The sequence below is a fragment of the Scophthalmus maximus genome, chromosome 1 (genome assembly GCF_022379125.1).
Source record: "Scophthalmus maximus strain ysfricsl-2021 chromosome 1, ASM2237912v1, whole genome shotgun sequence".
In the NCBI taxonomy this organism is placed as follows: Eukaryota; Metazoa; Chordata; class Actinopteri; order Pleuronectiformes; family Scophthalmidae; genus Scophthalmus; species Scophthalmus maximus.
In genome coordinates this window covers 25,514,291-25,536,200 of record NC_061515.1, presented here as the reverse complement: position 1 = coordinate 25,536,200, position 21,910 = coordinate 25,514,291, and the positions used below count along the sequence as shown (strand labels likewise).

The 21,910-nt window shown below is 45.7% G+C and overlaps 1 protein-coding gene across 1 annotated transcript; it reads left to right on the top strand.

Moving 5' to 3' along the window:
• The first annotated feature begins 7,779 nt into the window (after positions 1-7,779).
• LOC118313845 (transcription factor Sox-19b-like) lies at positions 7,780-13,383 on the top strand. Its single transcript, XM_035639795.2, has 2 exons — positions 7,780-8,971; positions 11,480-13,383. The coding sequence occupies exons 1-2, from the start codon at positions 8,307-8,309 to the stop codon at positions 11,736-11,738; spliced, it is 924 nt and encodes a 307-aa protein (XP_035495688.1). The 5' UTR covers positions 7,780-8,306; the 3' UTR covers positions 11,739-13,383.
• Positions 13,384-21,910: the final 8,527 nt, after the last annotated feature.

The following is a 21,910-nucleotide window of genomic DNA, read 5'->3' as shown; positions in this document are numbered from 1 at the left end:
ATTGTTGTAGGGTGCGTGATCTCAGTTCTTAATTTATGAAGTAGTTTTGCCACTAAATAAAATACAGGCATAATTCGGATTTCAATTACAGTACATATACCACCCAATTTCCTAAGAGGTTGGAACGCTGTGTAGAATATAAATCAGAACAAAACATGATGATTTGCGAAACATTTAAATATTTAATATGAAAATACCACAGTGACAGGGGGGTCTGGAAAATACTGCAACAATTTAAGAATAAAGTTTCTCAACGTAAAAATTGCAAAGAATCTGGGGATTTCATTGTCTACAGTACGTAATATCGTCTGGAGAGTCTCCGCATGCAAGGGACAGGGCCGAAAACCAACATTGGAACTGAGGACTCTAGACACGACCTAAAGCTTCTATCGACTGGAAAATAATTTGTGATCATATGGTAGGAATGATGTCATATTGTCATCACCATGAAGTGAATGACGTTGTTTAGTAATCCATTGACTTTTGCAACCAATGACATTAGTGGCATGGGCTACAGTTTAATTAAATTAACAAACCGTTTGCCATCATATTGTATAAATTACATCATGAGGAAAATGGCATTATTATATAACAAAAAAGGGAGCGTTGCTTGACTGGAGTACATATAGTGCTTGCAGGTAATGCATTGCCCCTCCAATGCTGTTCATTTGGAGCTGTTTCCTCATTGTACTACATCATTCATCAGTGGCAATGATAAGAATGGCTCATCTACAGTGTCCAGTTCTGCATGCATTCACATGCTGTTGACATGGCAGCAATAAGTTAAGTCGTTATTCAAATCTCCTGACAACGCTGTCAGGATGGGCGCATATTGGTCATTGGTGTTCAGTTTTGTCTAAATATCGGACAGTTGAGCTCGAGGTGTGAACCTGACCAGTGTTCCGACATTCGGTGATCCGATCAACAGGGGAGCAGCTCCAAGTAGGGGTGTGAGCGCACCTAAGCCGCACCGAGGCAGCATTTGAGCTCTGCTTGGTCTGGGCCACATATGGCTACATTCGTCAAGCAGTGTAAAGAGAATGTGTCCTGGTCCACACTGTAGGACTGCCTGTTCAACGGCTGCCCTCCAAGTGAGAGGAAGCACATTGCGTAAGATGGCTTTGTCCACGATGCCTGAACATTTCAGAGAAGCCCCGTGGGGATATTTTACGCCTGCGTCAGACATCTTGGGTGATTTCATTTCCCTGAAGGTCTCCCAGGAATAGAGTCCCGAGTGTTTTGATTTAGTCTTCTTTTAGTTTCCAGCAGACTGCACACAGGAAGAGCATCGGCCTCCACCTTTTGGGTTGAAAGGAGATACTTAGGGGAGAACCAGCAACAGTCTTGTTACTGTTGTAACAGGAATGGTGTTTCATAGTTGTAAATGAAAACAGCAGTCCACCGCAGAGGGATGATTAACACTCACTTACTTGCTCAGAGCTGAAAAAAAACAAACCCTCATCAGATTTATTCTTAAATAACCGAACTCCTGAAAACACAATGAAACTTTCTAAACTCAAGAGGCGGTTCTAAAGATGCCTCAAACCAACAGTGGCTCTGCCTCTCTCGCTGCTAATGGTAGACTAGTCCCACAATGCACTTGATGATCATTGTTAACACTTTTATCCACAGCCAGAACTACAAATGGCTTAGTTGTACCATGCCTGTAATCCAATTTTGGGCAACTGCCCCTTTTATGCCCTCGATTAGTAACAGTGGTTGCTGTGAGGCTTGGTCATTTTGGTGGCAGCGTGCCCCGACGGCCCAGAGGAAGCACTTGAGTGGAGAGTAGGTGTTCAGTTGTCATGTATGAACAGATCTCTCTCAGCAAACACTACGAGTGCACCGACCATATTGAATCAGCAGCTCTTCGCAGTAGCCAGTCACGGTGCACAGTTTTCAGCTCAGCTATGATTTTCAGCCCTTGGAGTGTTCTGCCTATAAGAAATGAAACTGATACCTTTTAAATAAAACAGCAAATCAATAAAGTGAGCCACCATAAACCATATTACAAGACTGAGTGAAGCCCCAGCATCCTGCATGTGACTGGAGGCCAGCACTCAAAGGTCGCAGAAAGACAGGATTAAAAAGTCTGAACTGTACAAAACCAATTTTCAATAAACAATAAAACTGAGATAAACAAGAGGGCCAGCCATCTTGTTAATACCACAAAGTGTTATAAAAATTAAATGATTGGCCCATTTATATGGATCCACTTACATAATGTATTGGTTCTTCCTTGGGCCATGACCCAACTCTCCTCAAAAAGCCAATGAAAACAGGCACACAGACAGACTGACACACAGACAGACAGACAGACTGACACACAGACACACGGACAGACAGACAGACAGACAGACAGACAGACAGACAGACTGACCACCATCCACATTACTGAAGTTTGGAAGCGCTGCTCGCCCCATTTTAGTTTCAAAACTCTGGGGCTGTGTTGTGGTATAGATGGGCAAAAACGGTTTGGAAAAAGATGCATTTGCTTCCTAAATTGGTTCTTGGTCACAACTCGTTTGCCAATGGTGATGACAAAATGTTGAAAATACTTTAAGAACTAGTTCCCCCATGTTTTTCGCTCCATGAAAAGAAAAAAGCCCTCCTGTTACTTTTCACCATTGTTGTTTCTCATTAGTAGTTGTGAGGGATCTGGAAAACATCCCCCTCACTGAGGTGAAAACACACACACACACACACACATGGACACTGTGTAAAGTTTGACCAAATGGACTAATATTATTATTATTATAATACTAATATATGGACTGGGTAATGGTTCTGGTTGAGATGATTGGCAGGTGGGAGGTTAGAAATGTAATTGATTATTTACAGCAAACAAAAAATACAAACACAAATACACCCCTCTGCGTCAGACATCCGTCTCTTTCCAGCTTTTATACCTACAATGAAATGAATGGCAGATCCTCCATATCTTAGATAAAAACAGGATAATGTGTATGGAACAAAGTCACTCAGCTTTGGCTGATCAGAGCCTCAGCCACAGGCAGAGGCCACACAAAGCACCGTACCCTGAGAGCGGGGGAAGCCTGCAGTCTCCAAACCCGCTGAGCATGAGCGCATTTATTAATTTGTGCCTGTCCCCTGATTGGCCATTGACCCCTGTATGGTTTCTAGTGTCCAAGTACTACAAGAGAGTCAAAGTTGATGTGTCAGTATCAACTCTGGCACAGCTTAACACTTCATTACTCTTTGGTGGGCCCAATCCAGAGCAGTCTTCAATTGTCCCTCTGCGTTTCCCTCGTCCGTCTTGCTCTGACCAAATGTCTTCCCAACTAACTATTCCGCCACTGTAGCTGGTTTTGACTTTTTCATATCAACCTCCTCCTGTTTTGCGATCACAATTATCTCCTCCTTTTTGGGTCAAAAATACACTTATTTTTTTCTTATAAATATAATATCGTCTCATCGTCTACCGCTTTATCCATTTAAGGGTCGCGGGGGGTCTAAATATAATATGATATCCAATAATATATTGCAATGTTTTCCTTTATGCATCCTGTACACAGGCTGTCCAGATGACAGCAGGCAGAGTTCTGTCACAGGCAGGACATTGTCACCCATCGGACTCAACTCATCCACCCTGGTGGTGTTTGATGCAAAGGGAGAATGAACAGCACTGTGGTTTTTATCCCCTATTAAAACAATTGCAGTCAATTAGTCAGCGATGTTTCATATTCGATGAGCTATGAGTCAGCCATCTCGGACGCACCACACGATTTTTCAAAGTCGTAAGATCGCTGCTGCGTTCACACTACACAACGTGCTGTCTTGTAATCGCGAGGCTTTCAGTCGCTGTGCTGTTCACACTACGTGACTCATCATCAGCGACACTACAAGATCCTTCACCAGAAGAAATCCTCAACAAGTGTTTCTGGTCTCCAAAATACATTCTGTCGAAGTGACACGGGAAATGTTTGATTCCCCCACGTAATGCTGCAGCCAACCGAGGTTTGCTATGTCGATAGATGATGAATGTTTTGATACGGTATCAACACGAGCTCACGGTGTGTGTTGTGTCATAGAAGAATATCATATGGATATGTGAACATGGATAAAAACTTGATCTTGATGGGAGGGTGTCTGGGATAGGAAATTCTAATCAAATGTAATTTTCATCCATCCGTGGATTGCCTCAATTGTATAGAGAAGGGACGGAGAGGGGAGTAAACTGAAAACTTCTCCCGTCTTCACCTCGCCGCTCCACCGCCATGTTGTTTTTATCCTCTTTGTCGGATGTGACACACAAATGCATAATGTGTGCAAAGGTGTAAAATAAGAGCGTGTGAGGGGGATAGAGGCAGCAGAAACACTCCACCACCATCCCATTCCATCTGAAGCCACTGGCAGAAGAAAGGCAGATGAAGAAAAGCTCAGAGTGTGAGCTGTGTTGGTGAGTTGTTTTTGAAAGAGTAAAGGGAAGCAGTGAGGAGGAGGAGGAGGGAAAGGGCAAGGTTTGGAAGGGATTCCACACAAGGTTGTCATGGAGATGGAAACGGGAGACTGGAGTCCCACAATTCCCAATTAGTCACAAACACACGGTCACAACACACACCTGCAGCATGTGCACACACTAGCTGGTAAGATGTGACACACACACACACACACACACACACACACACACACACACACACACACACACACACACGTGTGACAGGCATGTCGCCATGTCTTCAGAGGACATTAGATTGACATGCGTTCATTTCCTGGAGACTTACTATACTTACTGAGACTCACTGTACTGTAACTTTGACCACTGTAACCTCAACTCTACTTCTAGGCTGTGGCTCAGGAGGCAGAAAGGGTGGTCCACTAACCCGAAGATCAGCAATTGATCCTCGTTACCTTCAGTCCGCATGCTTGATGAGTCCATGGGCAAGCCACTTAACCCTAAATTGCCTCTGACGGCAAGTGTCTGAAAGTGACATACAACGTGTGGTAAATAGCAGCTCTGTGAATATGGCCTGTGCTCTAAAGCGCTTTGAGTGGTCAATAAGACTAGAAAAAGTGCATTTACCAATCTTACCTTACCCTAAACCATATAAATATAGACTGTGGGTTCGGTCGAATTGTCAAATTTGCTTAGGAAGGTTCCGGAATCCTGAAATGACCCAGAAGTATTTCGTCAGCAGCCATGACAAGAGCTGTTCGGATTTTCTAAATGCATAGGAAAGGTACTTCAATGCTTCTTTTCCTATCTCCTGTAGCATAGTGTACACAGGACTTATCCAAAAGGAAAAGGAGAAATAGCCCCCACCATTCATCGCGGCGGCAGCAATATTTAACGTGCCGCGCCATGCACGAACGTCAACGATTCAAAGTAGAAGAAGAAGAAGAAGAAGAGCATGACTATGACCCAGAAGGGGCGCACGTCATCGTGTAAGTTACAGTTACATATGAATCATTTACATCTGATGCCACACGGTGGCAATACACACAGAAAAATGCCGGATGGAGCCGCTGCATCTTTTTGTAGTCCGTCTTCGGAAATTTGTAGTTTCACCACGGCAGTTGTAGGTCATTCGCGTCAACAACAGCCGCCGTCGCATGATATCACGTAGCATAGTGAAAGTGGAGTCGGATTCTCTGAGCACCGCTCTCGACTTTTCCTAAGTCCTACGGATCCTCCTTAACACCTTTCCCTGACCTCATGACGTTTTCCACTGAGGTCAAGGAATAGTAAAGAGGAAAAGAGGATAGGACGGACAATCATAATCCCCCCTGTATTTTAATACATTCGTACAGCGCTGCTAGTTACCGCGCGTTTCCATGTCACAGTCGTTCACTGCCGGAGAAGTCGTCAGAGGCGTCTTGCAAGAGGTGTCTTGCCTCAGGACACATGGGCCTGCAGACCTGAGCCACAGCCGCCCATGTCTTTGCCTTAGAATGTAAGGATTCATGTCATGACTCGCTTTTTTTGTCCCCATTGACTGTGTAAACAGATTAAGGTCTCTGCACAAGTCAAGTGCCGGGAAAATCTCACCTGTCTCAAGTAACATAAACATTTTTTCTTTTTTTTTTTAAAAGGATGACCATGATCGCTCACTTACCTTAACCGCCTGTTTACTGCTGTAAGCGTGATGACGGACGCCCCCTGGCCTTGACAAAGTAGTCATTTAGTGCATTTTCATCAGATCCGGGGCACAGATTTCGTGATACTATTTCCTTCTCTCTGTGTATTTCTCTTTGTTCACCATGTGCCGGTCAATTTGCTTCGACCCGTGAGTGTATGCTCAACACTACGCTGACTAAATTGAATCCGATTTTAAGACTTTTACCCCCCGTGCTTTTTGTTTTTTGTCAGACACGCTGAAGTCAGTTTGTAGAAGATGGGCTAGTGTTTGATGAATTCTACACAACAGCGGTAATACTTGAAATATTGTTTAAATATTGAAAAAGTTGATGTATGGTTCAAGCATCTCAGCATGTCTGCACGAGAGGCTTGAGGTCTCGACAAATATTTCGAGGGTACATCAATTTGGGAATATGAAATAATTCAGAAAGTATAATATTAGCTTGAGGGTTTAAACTAATTTAAGCCGCACAAAGACGTCACTATGGCTGACACACAGGTTTGCAAATGAAGGTTGGTAGCTGAAGGGTTGGGAGAAGTGTGATGGAGCCGGGTAGGGGAGGGGTTTTGGGGGTTAGCTTTCCCTTTCTTGATTTCCAGAACTTGCTTTAAGCACAATATCAAAAGATGTTGTTAAGGGCAGGTGTCCTTTTTTTTTAACATAGACTTGTATCTTTTAAAATATTAAAACTGGATAGCAGCTGACCCGATGAATGTCAATAAAGAGCAGACTGGAATTTTCTTAACGAAATGCTACTGTTTGATGAGACTTTAATCATATTCATTCTGCTGTGACCTGATGTGATATGATGATATGACAACTATGATAGGAATATTCCATCAGCATGCACAACCGATCACAACATGATATATCCTTCGGTACTGAGAACCGAGTCTCAGTGTCACAAAGAGTGACAGTTTTATTCTGACCTGAGGATGAAGGATGAATGTGCAATATTTGAACATATAGGTGGCTGTCTCTGTGCTCACACTGATTGATCACAGAAGAGGTAACGTTTGTAAAGGGACTTGGTAGAAGAGTCAAATCCAGATTGGACTTTTTTTGTCTGTTACTCAACATAAACGTGTGTCAGACATCTCCCTCAGGCCGAGCGGGAGGAGATGGAGAGGAAGAAAAAGCATCACAGAGAGTCAGTGACAGTTGAAGGAAATGGAGACCCAGAGAGTTTCCCTCATCTGAGCAGCTGCTGAGTCGGAGAGCGGTCGGAAGGAAAACCCTCTCCGTTGTCCGGCGTTTCGATGTGTGACAGTCTGTCATTCCTTTTGGAAGATGGATTTTGGACATTGATATCCACTTTCAAGCTGAACAGAGTGTTTAGCCTCCATTTTTTGTCGGCAGCACTGTGGTCTTTCAGCTAATAATATGCGCAGAGACATACCAATAATACAAAATTTTAAAAAAACAAACATTTAAACGAAAATGAATCGAGGCAGTGTGGTTTGTTATACATTTTCTTTAGTAAAAAACAATGTGCACAACAGGTGTTCCACTACACTCGCTGTCTGTGAACCTCTAGGTCCTGATGTTGGCCCTCCGTCCGGTGGAAAGCCCCCCCCAGTTTAAACCTAATAGTTGGTAATAATTGATTATTAAGATACTTGTGCGCCGCAGAGACCTCCCCCTCTCCACGCCCTCGCCATCAACAAGTGTCCCGCGCGCGGCCGGAGGACCGCCGGTGCACGCGCACGGGCAGAGGAGCCCTGCGCGTCTCCCATTGGTCGCGAGCGGGACGCGGAGAGTGCACGAGAGCGGGGGGGAAACAACTTTCGGAGTGCACGCACGGCCCAGGGAGGACTTGAGGGTGCGAGCTGGCCGCCGGACAAGTAGTTTCCCGCTGAGACGACACCGAGCAGCAGCAGCAGCAGCAGCAGCAGCAGCGAGGAGCAGAAGCGAGGAGAGAGGCAGGAAGACCGGGAAGGAATGAGTGGCAGTCCGTCGGCTCAGTGAGGACCAGGTGACAGAACAACAAGTGGTCCCCGAGTTGCGCGTGTTGTCCTGCGCCTCGAGTCGCGGCTAATTGGTTAATTTGGATCACCCGGCGCTGAAAGGGAAACCCCCCCCCCCGGGCCACACGTCGCCAGGCGGACGGCGACAGAAGGCTGCTGCGAGGTCCAAGTAGTTTGTCCCTTCTTTCTTCTGGTTTCCTCCGACTCGCCCCGTCGCGTCTCCGCACCTGCCGCCGACATGTACAGCATGATGGAACACGAGCTGAAGCCCACCGGCCAGCCGCCGCCTCACCAGACCTCCCAGGGCATGTCGCCGGTCACCGGCAACATGACCGGCGGCATGGGCGGCAACGGCAACTCGCACCCGGGCTCCAAGACGGCGTGCGCGCCCGGGGGCGACCCCATGGATAAAGTCAAGCGGCCCATGAACGCGTTCATGGTCTGGTCCCGCGGCCAGAGGCGCAAGATGGCCCAGGAGAACCCCAAAATGCACAACTCCGAGATCAGTAAGCGGCTGGGGGCCGAGTGGAAGCTCCTCACCGACGCCGAGAAGCGGCCCTTCATCGACGAGGCCAAGCGGCTCCGGGCGGTGCACATGAAGGAGTACCCCGACTACAAGTACAAGCCGCGCCGCAAGACGAAGCCGCTGCTGAAGAAGGACGCGCAGGTGGGCAAGTACCCGCTGTCGGCGGGCAACCTGCTGGCGGCGGCGGCGGCGCAGGGCCAGGGGGGGAGTCCGAGGATGGAGAGCTACGGCTGGGGCCCGGCCGGGGGCTACGCGGGCATGCAGGGCGAGGCGCTCGGCTACACGCAGCAGCTGCACCGGTACGACCTGTCCGCCCTGCAGTACCCACCGGCCATGACGGCGGCGCAGACGTACATGAACGGAGCCAACTCGTACAGGTGAGCCGCGCGCGCGCGCGCGCATGTGTGTGGACCACGACCAACTTTTACTTTGAAAAGTTTGAAGTAGTGGTGATATCAAGTCGTCCCACTTGCACGGTTTATTTCCAGGCTCCTTTTTTTTAGAAAATGAATTTGGATCGGCGTCAATATCACTATGAGACTGTGTTAACATGTGACTACTGTGTGGTCCAAAAGTCTAACACCAATTTTCCCTTCAAATCTCTCTCACACAATTGCTCTCCCTTTTCACACACACACACACACACACACACACACACACACACACACACACACCTCTTATGTACAACTGGCTTCTTTGCTATTAAAAACAACACTCAAATTTTGGTAGAAAGGTTTGTGATGAAAGTCAATTCTGTCCGTCCCAGAGAGTCGCTCTGCGTGCGACAGAACAACAGGCTTCAGTCTGTTGCCTACTTGTTATGCATGTGACACAGTGTTCAGGGCTGGGTCCTGCCTGGAATGTTGATCAGGATGACTTGATGGCAGGCAGGGCGGCTCTGCTCTGTGTGTGGTCCCTCTACCCACAGTCCCCTACTCCGGCAAACCATTGTCCCCCTCCTTCCACTTCTGGATCTTTGCCTCCCGCTGCAGGCCTCGTCCCCTGCGAAACTACAAAGACTCAACACTTGAGGAGGGGAGGAGGAGGAGTAGGAGGAGGGGGGGTGTTCTTGTGTTAAGAGATGGCGAGGAAGTTTAGCCCAATATCTATAATTTCCACGGACCTTTGGCCAGTGACTGATAACTATCAGTTACTTTCTTGCCAGTTTTTAGATGTTTCAAAAACTTTGAGTCCTTTTAGAGACCAGATCCTGTCCAACTCCATCACAGTACCTGAGGACCAAGGCCACATTATAAAGTTAGAACCACTTGACCACTGACTTTCAAATCTTTGTGGATGGTGAGTTTGAGGTCATGTGGCACTAATTTAGCCGATCTTGAGAAAATGGCTAAATCAAATTCCAAGTGTTTTTTATTTTTTTTATTTTCACTATATCTAAGTTAAGCCAAGTTACTTGAGGCGTTAATTTATGTAATGTTGATTTTAAAAGGGCAGTGCCTCATCCCAGCGAGACCCAGGCTTCCATAAAATGTTTTCAGTTATCAAATGAATCTGGATTCCCGAGTGTCAACGGAACAATCATTTGACTGTGATCAAAAGTTAATTTAGAAAATGACATTTTGGCATCAATTCACCTAATGGCGTATTTAGTTCTGGTGTCAAATGTGCAGATTGAAAAGCAGAGGTGTTGACTAGAGACCAACAGAGTTTCGTGGCAGCAGTTCCACTCCCTGATACTGGCTCTGTCTCAACATGCAGCTGCTCATCATGACTGATCTGCCGTTCTTTGTGTTCTCTGACCCTCTGACAGGGAGTTTGTGTAAAGGCAGTTTGACGTGTTGCCCTTTTGTAGCAGCACCACCACAATATAGAACTCTACATTTAATGTACCAAAGTACTAGATGTGATACAAGTAGCACAGAGGACCCAATTAGTATTTTAGACTATATAAATTAGTATATTTACCTATCCTGCTGTTAATCTATGTATTAAAAGATAATCACATCAGTTTGAGTGTCAGTGTACTGGAATGGTAGTTTTTTATTTTTTTTATTTTCAATTAATATAGTAATTAATATGTCATCAGCCTTTTTATGTTGTTGCTGGCCCAGGTGTTGATACAGTACAAACTATTTAATAATGTGATGTTGCTACGCAGCACATCCATTAGCCCAGACATATAAGTTACTGCATTGGATGTGGATTAGTGTTGGTGAAAACAAAGTACCAATGTAACTTTTCTCAACTTCTGAGAGAAACGGGTTCCTGCGTCCTTGACGTTAACAAAGTCGGTGTAATAATGTGGAGGATTTACATGAAAAGTTTAAGACGAACATCCTGGTCTCCACATTATTTATGCTAGAAACAATCATTCAGATGCATTACACTGTAGAAGATGCAGTCAGCCCCCTGGTTTTAGACAAACGAAACAACCTTAAGTTGCTGTTCATTTGTTTTACTATTGCCAATCTAGGACCGTTGTTGTAAACTTTAGTATCTAATTACTGCAGTAACATAAATGTAATACGGTTGACTTCTAATTCTTAACATAGCAAACATTGTGTAGTTTACCTTGTCACATGGGCATCGTGTTGTCAGACAAATCCATCAAACATTGTCTTTCTTATCACTGCATTTACTTAAAGAAATCTCTTTTTTCATTGGGCGTTATTAAAATATTACCAGTCACATGCATGAGGAATGGAGTTCTGAACCTGGATAAATCGCCAAATGAAACTGTGTAAAGCCACATTTTTATTTTTGTTAATGTGCAAATGTAGAGTGCCTGATGTGCAGGACAGGGACTTGATACTGCACCTGGTTAAAACACGTACAACTGATTTACTGTCCTAACATGATTTCTCTCCATGTGTATTTATTGATATATATCACATCTAATTTGTGCCGTTTTGTCCCCCGCACAGCCCCATGTCATACAGCAGCAGTCCCCAGCAGCCGAGCCCCGTCATGTCCATGGTGAAAGCAGAACCGGTGTCACACTCGCCTCCGACAGGGACCCCTAACCACCACAGAGGGCCTCTGCAGGGGGACCTACGGGACATGATCAGCATGTACATTCCTGGACCGGGAGGGGATGCCGGTGACCCCACGACAGCACAGAGGGGCTACACCAGTGTCCAGCAGCACTACCTCACTGGAACTGTCCCGCTCACACACATCTAGGACTGAGAGTGGGAGTTGTGGGGGTGGGGGTCGAACTGAGGGAGAGAAGCAGAAATGCCCATGATGCACAGGTCAGGAGCTGGAGTCAAAGAGACCAAGGATGAAAAATGTGAAGGGAGAAACTTTTTTTCCCTGCAATGAGTAGTCCCACTGTTCCAGATGTGACACGCGTACAAGCGATGACTAAATATTTGTATTACTGAAAATCTGTTCTTCTACCTCTTTGGAGCCACATCAGTTCAAATAAATGCCACACACACACACCACCACACGTACTGAGCGGAGACTCCTCCCTCCCTGCCCCCTCCCCCCTCCACCAGACTTCTTCTCCATGCAGGGAAGACTAGTTTGTGTACATATTACAAAATGTTTGTCGTTTTATGTTTTTTAGAACTTATCCATAAGGAGTCACTTGTCACACTGGCACTCTTCACCATACTCAGTCAGTGCCGGGGGACTGCAGTGTGAGCAGAACAGCCGGGTGCAGGTGGGAACGCGGGAAGGAAAATGCACACTTTAACAACCGAGCGGTTTGTGCCTTGCCTTTTGATTTAGTACTATGGTATTTTTATATTTTAACTGACGAATTCCTATTGGACAAGATGGAAAACACATTGTGGACAATCAGCACTGCATCCAGAGGAAATACATGGAACACAATGGCATCTGTAACCTGTGGTGTTGCTTCTGATGAGGAACTGGCCTGGTTCTCATGTCCCCAGATCGCACCAGACCATGAGAAGGTCTGTGACACTTGTTGCTGCCTGTATGAGTTTTATTTGTTATAATTTAGTTTTTAGATTTGTGCTTTTGATATAAATGTTCAGATGCATTATTCTGGCAGCATCCTGAGTGTATTCATTGTCACTTTGCTCTAGGCAGGAGTTGTATTGTTTTTAGATTTCTTATTAAGTGAATTAAATATAATATGAAATGCTACATTTCAGTTGTTTGTTCCAAATAGCAGATTAAGACTTGCAAGTTATATCTTTCTAGTACACTGGAACGACAAAGGGCATTCTAGGCATGGTTGTTGTTTGTTTTTTAATGACCTGTCATTTTTTTCTAATTGTTTTATGACCAGTAAAGGGAATGTATAAAAGTAAGTTTCAGACTAAATCTCCAGCAAACCTTACAACTAGTTTTAAACTTTTTTTTTTTTTTTTTTTTTGATTCAGCAGTGGGTTATGTCATTCTATAAAATAATACAACTTTAAAATCCTGGTTCTCAAACTGACAGCACTGTCGACCTGCTGTCTGCTTACTAGTGCTGCTATGGACCTAAAGGATACTTTTATTTTACAACAACAACAGCTGGGTATTGAATGTGGCTGAGGATTCACAGTAATACTCACTAAACCTGCACTGGAAACCAATGCCTGAGTTATTTTTGGAAAAAGGGAGCGTAACGCATAAATGTTTACATTGGTACCCAAGTATTTTGAGAACTTAACGTGTATACTGACTTTAGAATGAATTATCTTGTATGTAAATGCTGCCATGTGCTAGAGATACTGTATGTAGCATTCATGTAAATAATGTATACACATTTTTAGGCTCTTATACTAAGAGTCTTGATTCCTTTTCAATTAAAAAATTCTTTGTTATGGCATTCATGACAATATTAATAAAAAGTACAAATCAACTTTTTCATTCATGTCATGTTTAACGTCTGTGCTTTTAGTTCAGTAGCATATGTGGAAACGAGTTCAGTGAAAAGACAAATTAAAATCCACTGAGCAGCTTAGTTAGGTATGCTCGCACAGTTTATGCTTTTTCACGCTTCATTAGCTGATGGAGCGAAATGTTTGTTTGACAAGCCTTTCATTCGTCTGGTTCTATAAGCAAGTCGTGCATTTAGTGGGTTGTTTTAGAGTCATTAGGGTTCCTATAACTACTGTGACAGTAGTACAAGTACTTTGAATACTTAAGTATTTTTAAAAAGCAAGTACTCCTGTACCTTAACTCAAGTAATAATTTGACTCCGCATCTTGAGTGTCTCTACATTTACTCAAGTAATGGAGTTGTATACCACAGTGAAAAGTTTCCAAAAAAACACTACTCAAGTAAAGTACAAACACTCCAAAACTGTCCACCACTGCATGTATATACACTGAACAAAATTGTAAATGCAAAACTTGTTTTTGCCCCCATTTTCCATGAGCTGAACTCAAAGATCTAAGACTTTTTCTATGTAAACAAAAGGCTTATTTCTCTCAAATATTGTTCAATAATCTGTCGAAATCTGTGTCAGTGAGCACGAGACGATCCCTCCACCTCACAGGTGTGGCATATCAAGATGCTGATTGGACAGCATGATTATTACAGGTGTGTCTCAGGCTGGCCACAATGAAAGGCCACTCTAGGAATGTGCAGTTTTACTGTATTGGTGGGGTCCGAAAACCAGTCAGTATCTGGTGTGACCACCATTTGCCTCACGCAGTTCAACACATCTCCTTCGCATAGAGTTGATCAGGTTGTTGATTGTGGCCTGTGGAATGTTGGTCCTCTTCAATGGCTGTGCCAAGTTGCTGGATATTGGCAGGACCTGGAACACGCTGTCGTATACGCCGATCCAGAGCATCCCAAACATGCTCAATGGGTGACATGTCCGGTGAGTATGCTGGCCATGCAAGAACTGGGATGTTTTCAGCTTCCAGGGAATTGTGTACAGATCCTTGCAACATGGGGCCGTGCATTATCATGCTGCAACATGAGGTGATGGTCGTGGATGAATGGCACAACAATGGGCCTCGGGATCTCGTCACAGTATCTCTGTGCATTCAATAAAATGCATCTGTGTTTGTTGTTCATAACATACGCCTGCCCATACCATAACCCCACCGCCAACACGGGCCACTTGATCCACAACGTTGACATCAGCAAACCGCTCACCCACACGACGCCATACACGCTGTCTGCCATCTGCCCTGTACAGTGAAAACCGGGATTCACCCGGGAAGAGAACACCTCTCCAAAGTGCCAGACGCCATCGAATGTGAGCATTTGCCCACTCAAGTCGGTTACGACGACGAACTGCACTCGGGTCGAGACCCCGATGAGGACGAAAGAAATTCTTTGGTTATATCAAACCGATTGTTGCAGCAGTTCTCCGGGCGGCTGGTCTCAGACGATGTTGGAGGTGAAGATGCTGGATGTGGCGGTCCTGGGCTGGTGTGGTTACACGTGGTCTGCGGTTGTGAGGCCGGTTGGATGCACTGCTAAATTCTCTGAAACGCCTTTGGAGACGGCTTATGGTAGAGAAATGAACATTCAATTCACGGGCAACAGCTCTGGTGGACATTCCTGCAGTCAGCATGCCAATTGCACGCTCCCTCAAAACTTGCGACATCTGTGGCGTTGTGCTGTGATACAACTGCACATTTTGGAGTGACCTTTCATTGTGGCCAGCCTGAGACACACCTGTAATAATCCTGCTGTCTAATCAGCATCTTGATATGCCACACCTGTGAGGTGGATGGATTATCTCGTGCTCACTGACACAGATTTCGACAGATTTGTGAACAATATTTGAGAGAAATAAGCCTTTTGTGTACATAGAAAAAGTGTTAGATCTTTGAGTTCAGCTCATGAAAAATGGGGGCAAAAACAAAAAGTGTTGCGTTTATAATTTTGTTCAGTGTATATATATATATATATATATATATATATATATATATATATATGGTAACATTGACATTGTGTTATTCAGTTCGATACCACATCCTCAGGCCTATATTCAATCAATTCTGATCAGCATTTGTCGTGTTTGCATTTTTTGGCTCTAATTTTCCTACTTGTCCTGGTTGTCACTGATTTCCATTGTCATTCCGTGAGCAGGTGACACTGAACACCGAGTCGGAATTATTTTGTGTCAGTCGAATGCACTTTAAAAAATCCTCCCTCCCGAGTGTGGCAGTGTACAATGTGTTGAGATGAAGACAAAAAAAAAGTACTTTCAATACTTTGAGTAGAGCAAGTACTCCTGTACTTTGACGCAAGTAACAATTTGACTCGGCGACTTTCCCCTTTATCGGAGTAGCGTTTGACGAGGAACATCTATACAAGCAATGGAGCTGTATACCACTGTTTTTTATCTGAGCATCATCATCTCTCTCATTTCCGAGGAGATGCAAATGGATTTGTGGCCTCCCCGTTCATTCTCCTCCGTCAAGTGGGACACGCCACCAGACATGTGTCTTGGTGTTCCTCAGAGCTGCCGCTTCCAACGCGAGCTCGTCGTCCCTGCAGGTGAAGAGGGCCGGGGAGGTGCAGGTGAGAACAGCCAGCCGGGAGCCACCTCCTCCACTCCCACAGCCTCGGGCCTCCTCGGGCCTCCTCGGGCCCCCCTCGGGCCTCGGGCCTCCTCGGGCCTGAACAATGGCGGCCGAGCATGCGCACGGACGGGGAGGACGCGAGGAGCGCGGGAGGATGGGGCTGGGGATGGGGCTGGGGGGGGGCGATAGTCTATAGTGGCCGCAATGATTTAAAGCTCGATTATTTACTTTCTTATCTTGGCTCTCTTTTAAATTTCACTTTCCCCTCCTCGCCCTCCTCCCCGCGACTCCTCCCCCACGTCTCTGCGCGGAGAAAGCGGCTGCATGGGCCCGTTCGTAATTGGCCGTTTCGGAGGCGCATTGTCCCGCGGCCTTTCAGGCCGCAGGTGCACATAGTAAAGCCGGAGACTCCGCTCCTCCCCCGGTCGCCTTTGTTCCCTCTCCCCGCTTCGCCCACTCCCCCGCCGAGCAGAAAATTAGGGTTGCTTTTGGGGGGCTTCGTCCCCGGGCTTAACCCTTTCACCGACCGCCGCCTTTCTCATGGAAATGGGACAGAGCCCCGCACTGGCTAATCGGTCAGCGAGGGGAGGGGGTGGGACGGAGGGGGGGGGGATCAACAGAAGGAGGAGGAGAAAGAAGAACAGATGCAGGGGGGGGGTTGCTTCCACCAACTTCTCCACACAGCGCATATCTGCATGTGATTACATTTCCCCGGCCGTGTTAGATACATTTGAGATGATCATCAAGTGTTTCCATCGCGAAGAACTTGTGCGTGGAGAGCAAAAGCACGGTTCAAGTGCTCGCCATTATAACGTGCCCTGAAGTGACGACCGTCCAGCTTTGGTTCTGTGTAAATAGAACTCGGCTACGCGACGATTCCGTCCAGGGCGCTTCGAACCGGAACCCCTCCCGAAGAATTCCAGGAACCCCTCTCAGGAACTTGTTGAGCCCCTCAAGGATCCTTGGAAGCTCATAAAGAATCGCTGTATCTCTGTCAGGGACTCATGGAACTCTGCATAGCTGGACAGTCGGTGGTTTTCCTCAAAATCTCCCCGTCTGTGTGTTACTTAGAAATAAACCTCTGTGAGAATGTGAGTAAAACTCAGGTTGGACACAGTTCATTTCACACATTTCTTAGACAGTCCCCAAGCACGGGGATCTGTGGAAATATGCAAGAGGCTAAAAGTTATAACCTTTTTAGAAAAGCTATAACTTTTAACTTCTTTCAGTGGACACTGTGTCTAAAACGGCGACCGGTCGAATTTGGCAAAGTACCAAGTGGACATTTGTTGCGCTAACTTACTTGTGGAAGTTAGAGCTAATATGTGGGGCAGTTTTGGCCGCAGTCCACGGGTGGGTGCGGATGGGGTGAGGAGAGGGAGGGATTGGTGGACAAGGAGGTGGAGGGAGTGTCAATGGAAGGATTTTCTGGTCCAATACATCCCATCACTTAGCAACGAGCAGTGAGGCTTCAACAAGTGGTTGCCATGGATCTGCGGAGAGTGACTTAAAAGTCTCTACAAAGAGCTGTGGTCTGTGTGTGTGTGTGTGTGTGTGTGTGTGTGTGTGTGTGTGTGTGTGTGTGTGTGTGTGTGTGTGTGTGTGTGTGTGTGTGTGTGTGTGTGTGCGTGCGTGCGTGTTAGGTGGTGGTTACCAATGGAGTTTTTTAAAGTGTGAATTGTCATACACAATTTAGCCATAACCTCCATGTTATAGCAGCGGTTACGTTTGAATTCCAGCTCCTCTCTTGCAATGTTAATTTATTTTCCCTGGCAGGACATGCTGTCGGGATGGGCTCTCTATTCACTAGCGGCTGTTGTCTCTTTCTTTGATGACGATTCCAACAAGAGGGCAAATTAGAATTATATCATCACAAAAAGACAGGAACGAGTTCACCAGCACCACCCCAGCCTTCAGGAGCCCACCATTTCAAAAGGGGCAACGGAAAAACACAGCCTGAATTTTAATGTATAGTACCTGCTGCATTCCTCCAGGAGCCCAGAGAGCCCACAGCTGCTCTCGGCATGGATTGCATGGCAACAACATCCGACACATACACGCATTCACATGCACAAAGACATGCACATATGAACACATCAACAGGAGAGCCAGGAGAGTTTTGCCGATCAGAATCATCATATGCCCATGTAGAGCTGCACACACACAAATGTATTCTATCGTCTTCATTCTAGCATATACTTACATGGTCCATACCTAACCATGGCAGGCTGTGGATTAAGAGATAGTTCGATCCCCGGGTCCCCCCAGTTTGCGAGCCAAAGTGTCCTTGGAAGTTTCCCTCACCCTGACAGCTGTGCTGGCAGTGTATGAATGATTTGTGATAGAAGCATTGTATGAATGGGTGAATGTGACTTGTACTGTAGAGCACTTTGGGTGGTTGATAAGACAAGAAAAGCACTTTATAAATACAGTCCATTTACCATAACCTTGTCCCCTCACCACTCTGCGCTGACTGATTTTATGGGCCCTCCAAAAGACTTTTTATAAAGATGGATGACATGACAGCTTCCTAAAAGTGAAGCCATATCATCTGGATCCCCCTGGTGGCTAGCTGCAGTATATGTCATAAACCCCGCCGCCTCCAGATGGGACATGGCTGGGTAGCTGTGGCTCGGGTGGAAGAGAGGTTGTCCACTAGGTAGCAGATTGATGGTTCAATATCTGGCACAGTAAGACTTGAAAAGCGCGATAGCAAAACAGCCCATGTATGGCCTGTCATTATAGGAAAATCTTGTCACACTGATATCTTTTCTATTGTCTGTTTCTGATCATTTGCGGTTTTAATTAGTCAATTGATGCAATAAAATTGCGTTGAAATATCATGATTGATAGCTGAGTCTGGCGATTTGGTGGAGCAGGTGTATCTGCAGGACCTCAATACCGCAGCTCCACACCACCATTACCACTGCAGAGAATCCAAATGCCGTCACCAGCTCAAGATGGTGGCATCCATATGCAGAATATTTTAGCTTAATTTTGTACAATGGGAGGAAGTGGAGATGCGTCGTCGATGGGCCCTTACTAGACAGATTGGAAAACTGGGTGGGACTCTGGCACAGTATTAAACTGGTTTGAAACCAATTTGAAAGACAGGCACTACTTTGTGTCTATAGGTAATAACACATCTGAGCGGCCAAAAAATGATATGTGGAGTTTCGCAAGGCTCCATTCTGGGGCCTCTTCTGTTCAACATCGACATGCTCCCACTGTCACAGATCAAGGCTGAACCCAAATGCAGACACGGCAGGCAAGTTTAGGTCTGCCCTGACATCTGTGTTCATGAAATCTTTTGAGGGACTGGTGTTGGCCCACCTGAAGGACATCACAGGCCCCCTGCGGAACCCCCTAAAGTTTGCCTACTGGGCAAACAGGTCAGTGGACGATGCAGTCAACATGGGACTGCAATTCACATCTTGACTCCCCAGGGACTTACGCGAGGGTCCCTGTATATGAATTTCAGCTTGGCTTTCAACACCATACACTATACGCCACTACATCCTTCACTTCAAACTCTCCCAGCTCACTGTTGCTGCCCCCACTTGTCAGTGGAAAATAAACTTCCTGACAGACAGGATGCAGCAGGTGAGGCTGGGAAACATCACATCCAGCACCTGGACAATCAGCCCTGTGACTCCCCAGGGGTGTTTGCTCTCCCCACTGCTCTTCTCCCGCTACACTAACTGCCGCACCTCAGGAGACCTGTTGCTCTTGCAGTTTGCAGACGACAACGTTCATCGGCCTCATCCGGGACGGTGACGAGTCTGCATACAGCTTGCAGTAGCAGAGACCTGACCTACTGACCATAATCAGACATGTCATGAAAAACCGTGTACAAGTAATCAACAATTCAGAAAGGATGTTACACTTTGGGGTTTAAATATTCAGAAACTGACCACTCTTTAGAAATAGGAGTTTCCTCACATCAGTCAACTCTCTCTCCGATTCAGACGACCCGCTTGATGGCCGGCTGGGTTGTGAGCATATAAAGGCCCACAGCCGCTACGAGACGGAAGAGTTTGCTAAGCCATGAAAGACTGACTGACAGGCTACTCTAATGAGCTGAGGATGTAGTGTGTGTGTGTGTGTGTGTGTGTGTGTGTGTGTGTGTGTGTGTGTGTGTGTGTGTGTGTGTGTGTGTGTGTGTGTGTGTGTGTGTGTGTGTGTGTGTGTGTGTGTGTGTGTGTGTGTGTGTGTGAAGATAAGAGAAGGTGGATAAAGGACTGGGTATACTATGTTTTTTGGTGTCTGTGCACTTAATACAATCAATGATAGCCAAATATAATCAATGTGACAATGGGTGTTTGTTGCTGTCATTCGTTTCAGCGCATAATAACAGCACTAGTGAATAAAAGGATTACCGCTCTGAAATCAGTTTCCAAGCGTCTTCAATGCAGGTATGAACAGGAAAACTGGCAGGCAAAAAAAGAAAAACTCAGGTAGCAACAGGACAAAAATATGAACAACAGGAACCAAATAACGAACCAAAACAGAGGGATCAAGGCAGGAAGACAAACAGTCAAACTGAGCCGATACTGACCAGGGGCCTGTGTCAGAAAGCAGGTTTAGTGAAAGCTCACGATCAGTTCCTTCACAGCTGAGTGAAACTCTGGGTCCTGGGTTTCAGGGAGCCAGTTCTGCTGAACTCTGGGTCAGTCACTATGACCACACATGCCGTGAAGCAGCCTGAGCTTCTCCTTCTATTTAAGCTGAGGCCTTCAGACTGTTACCTGGAGGTATCAGACATGTGGTGCCCTGTTCTTAAAGAGCTGATTGATATTGATGTCATTCCCAGATTATTTTATGTTTGAGCGTTTCCGTTTTTCTTCACAATCCATAATTTATCCAAACTAAATACTCAGGCCTCAGATTGGTGGGTTAAACCACTGACTTTGTTACAGGTGGTGGGGGTTTGAGTCCCAGTCAAGGCCCCAGATGCGACCTGCCTACTTTTTTGCTAAAGCAAACTGGGGGCAGAATCAATATTAATTCAAATGTTTCGCATTCTTCCTTCTTTTTCCTCTGTTTTTCTTCCTTTTCCTCCTTCCCCCTCTTTCCTATTTCCCCCCGGTCCCTACAGACTATTGTTCCCCAGCTTTTTTGGGGCTTTGCAGCTTCAGGATCATGACAGTTCGTGAACATCGAGGGGAAGATAAATGCCCCAGTTTGTGAAGCAAACACTCAGTGACGTACGGTGATTGTGGTGTAACTGTCCTGAGAACAGTCCCGAGCTGAATGACCCAAACCTCCGCCTGAACCGTGTACAGGTCTGATCTGCAGCTACTTGAAGAGCAAGTATGAGGCTATTGATGCCAGAGCCGGTTTGACCAGTAACTTTTCACTTATTTAATAGGTGTGTTCTATGAAAACACAAAAGTAATTTGTGGGATTACCTTAAGGACATTGGGTTTGTCTGTACTTGTGACTTGTCAAAGTCAGATCACGCTTCCTGACTATTCAACGTGGATCACCGTGTCATTCCGAAGACGTACACCTTTTATTTGCCAGTGCATATGGAACATGAGAAATCTGGGGATCTCTGTACGGTTATAACATTACCCAGGTTTTTGAGGCAGGCATATCTTTGACTTCTTCTCTGTACCGAGCTGCGTGCATTAACAGTATCTGAGTCTGACTTATGGATGTACTGATCAAGTTACATTTTTTTTAAATTCCACATTTGAATTCTTTCATATATCGCACATTTGATCTAAAGTAGGCATGTATTAAAAGCAGAAAGGCATTTAGATTAGATTTAGATTTTTACGGCTTTTCTTTGGTTTCCCATAATTCCTGTTTGGTTTCCCTGTCAACATCTCAATTTATAGCCCACACCTAAACATCACAAAATGCCTGGATTGGTCCTGATCTGGGATC

Bases quoted from the DNA above. Each gene is read 5' to 3' on its own strand.
- LOC118313845 (XM_035639795.2), top strand. From the start codon at position 8,307: ATGTACAGCATGATGGAACACGAGCTGAAGCCCACCGGCCAGCCGCCG. The intron at 8,972-11,479 runs GTGAGCCGCGCG...TCCCCCGCACAG, and splicing joins AACGGAGCCAACTCGTACAG to CCCCATGTCATACAGCAGCA.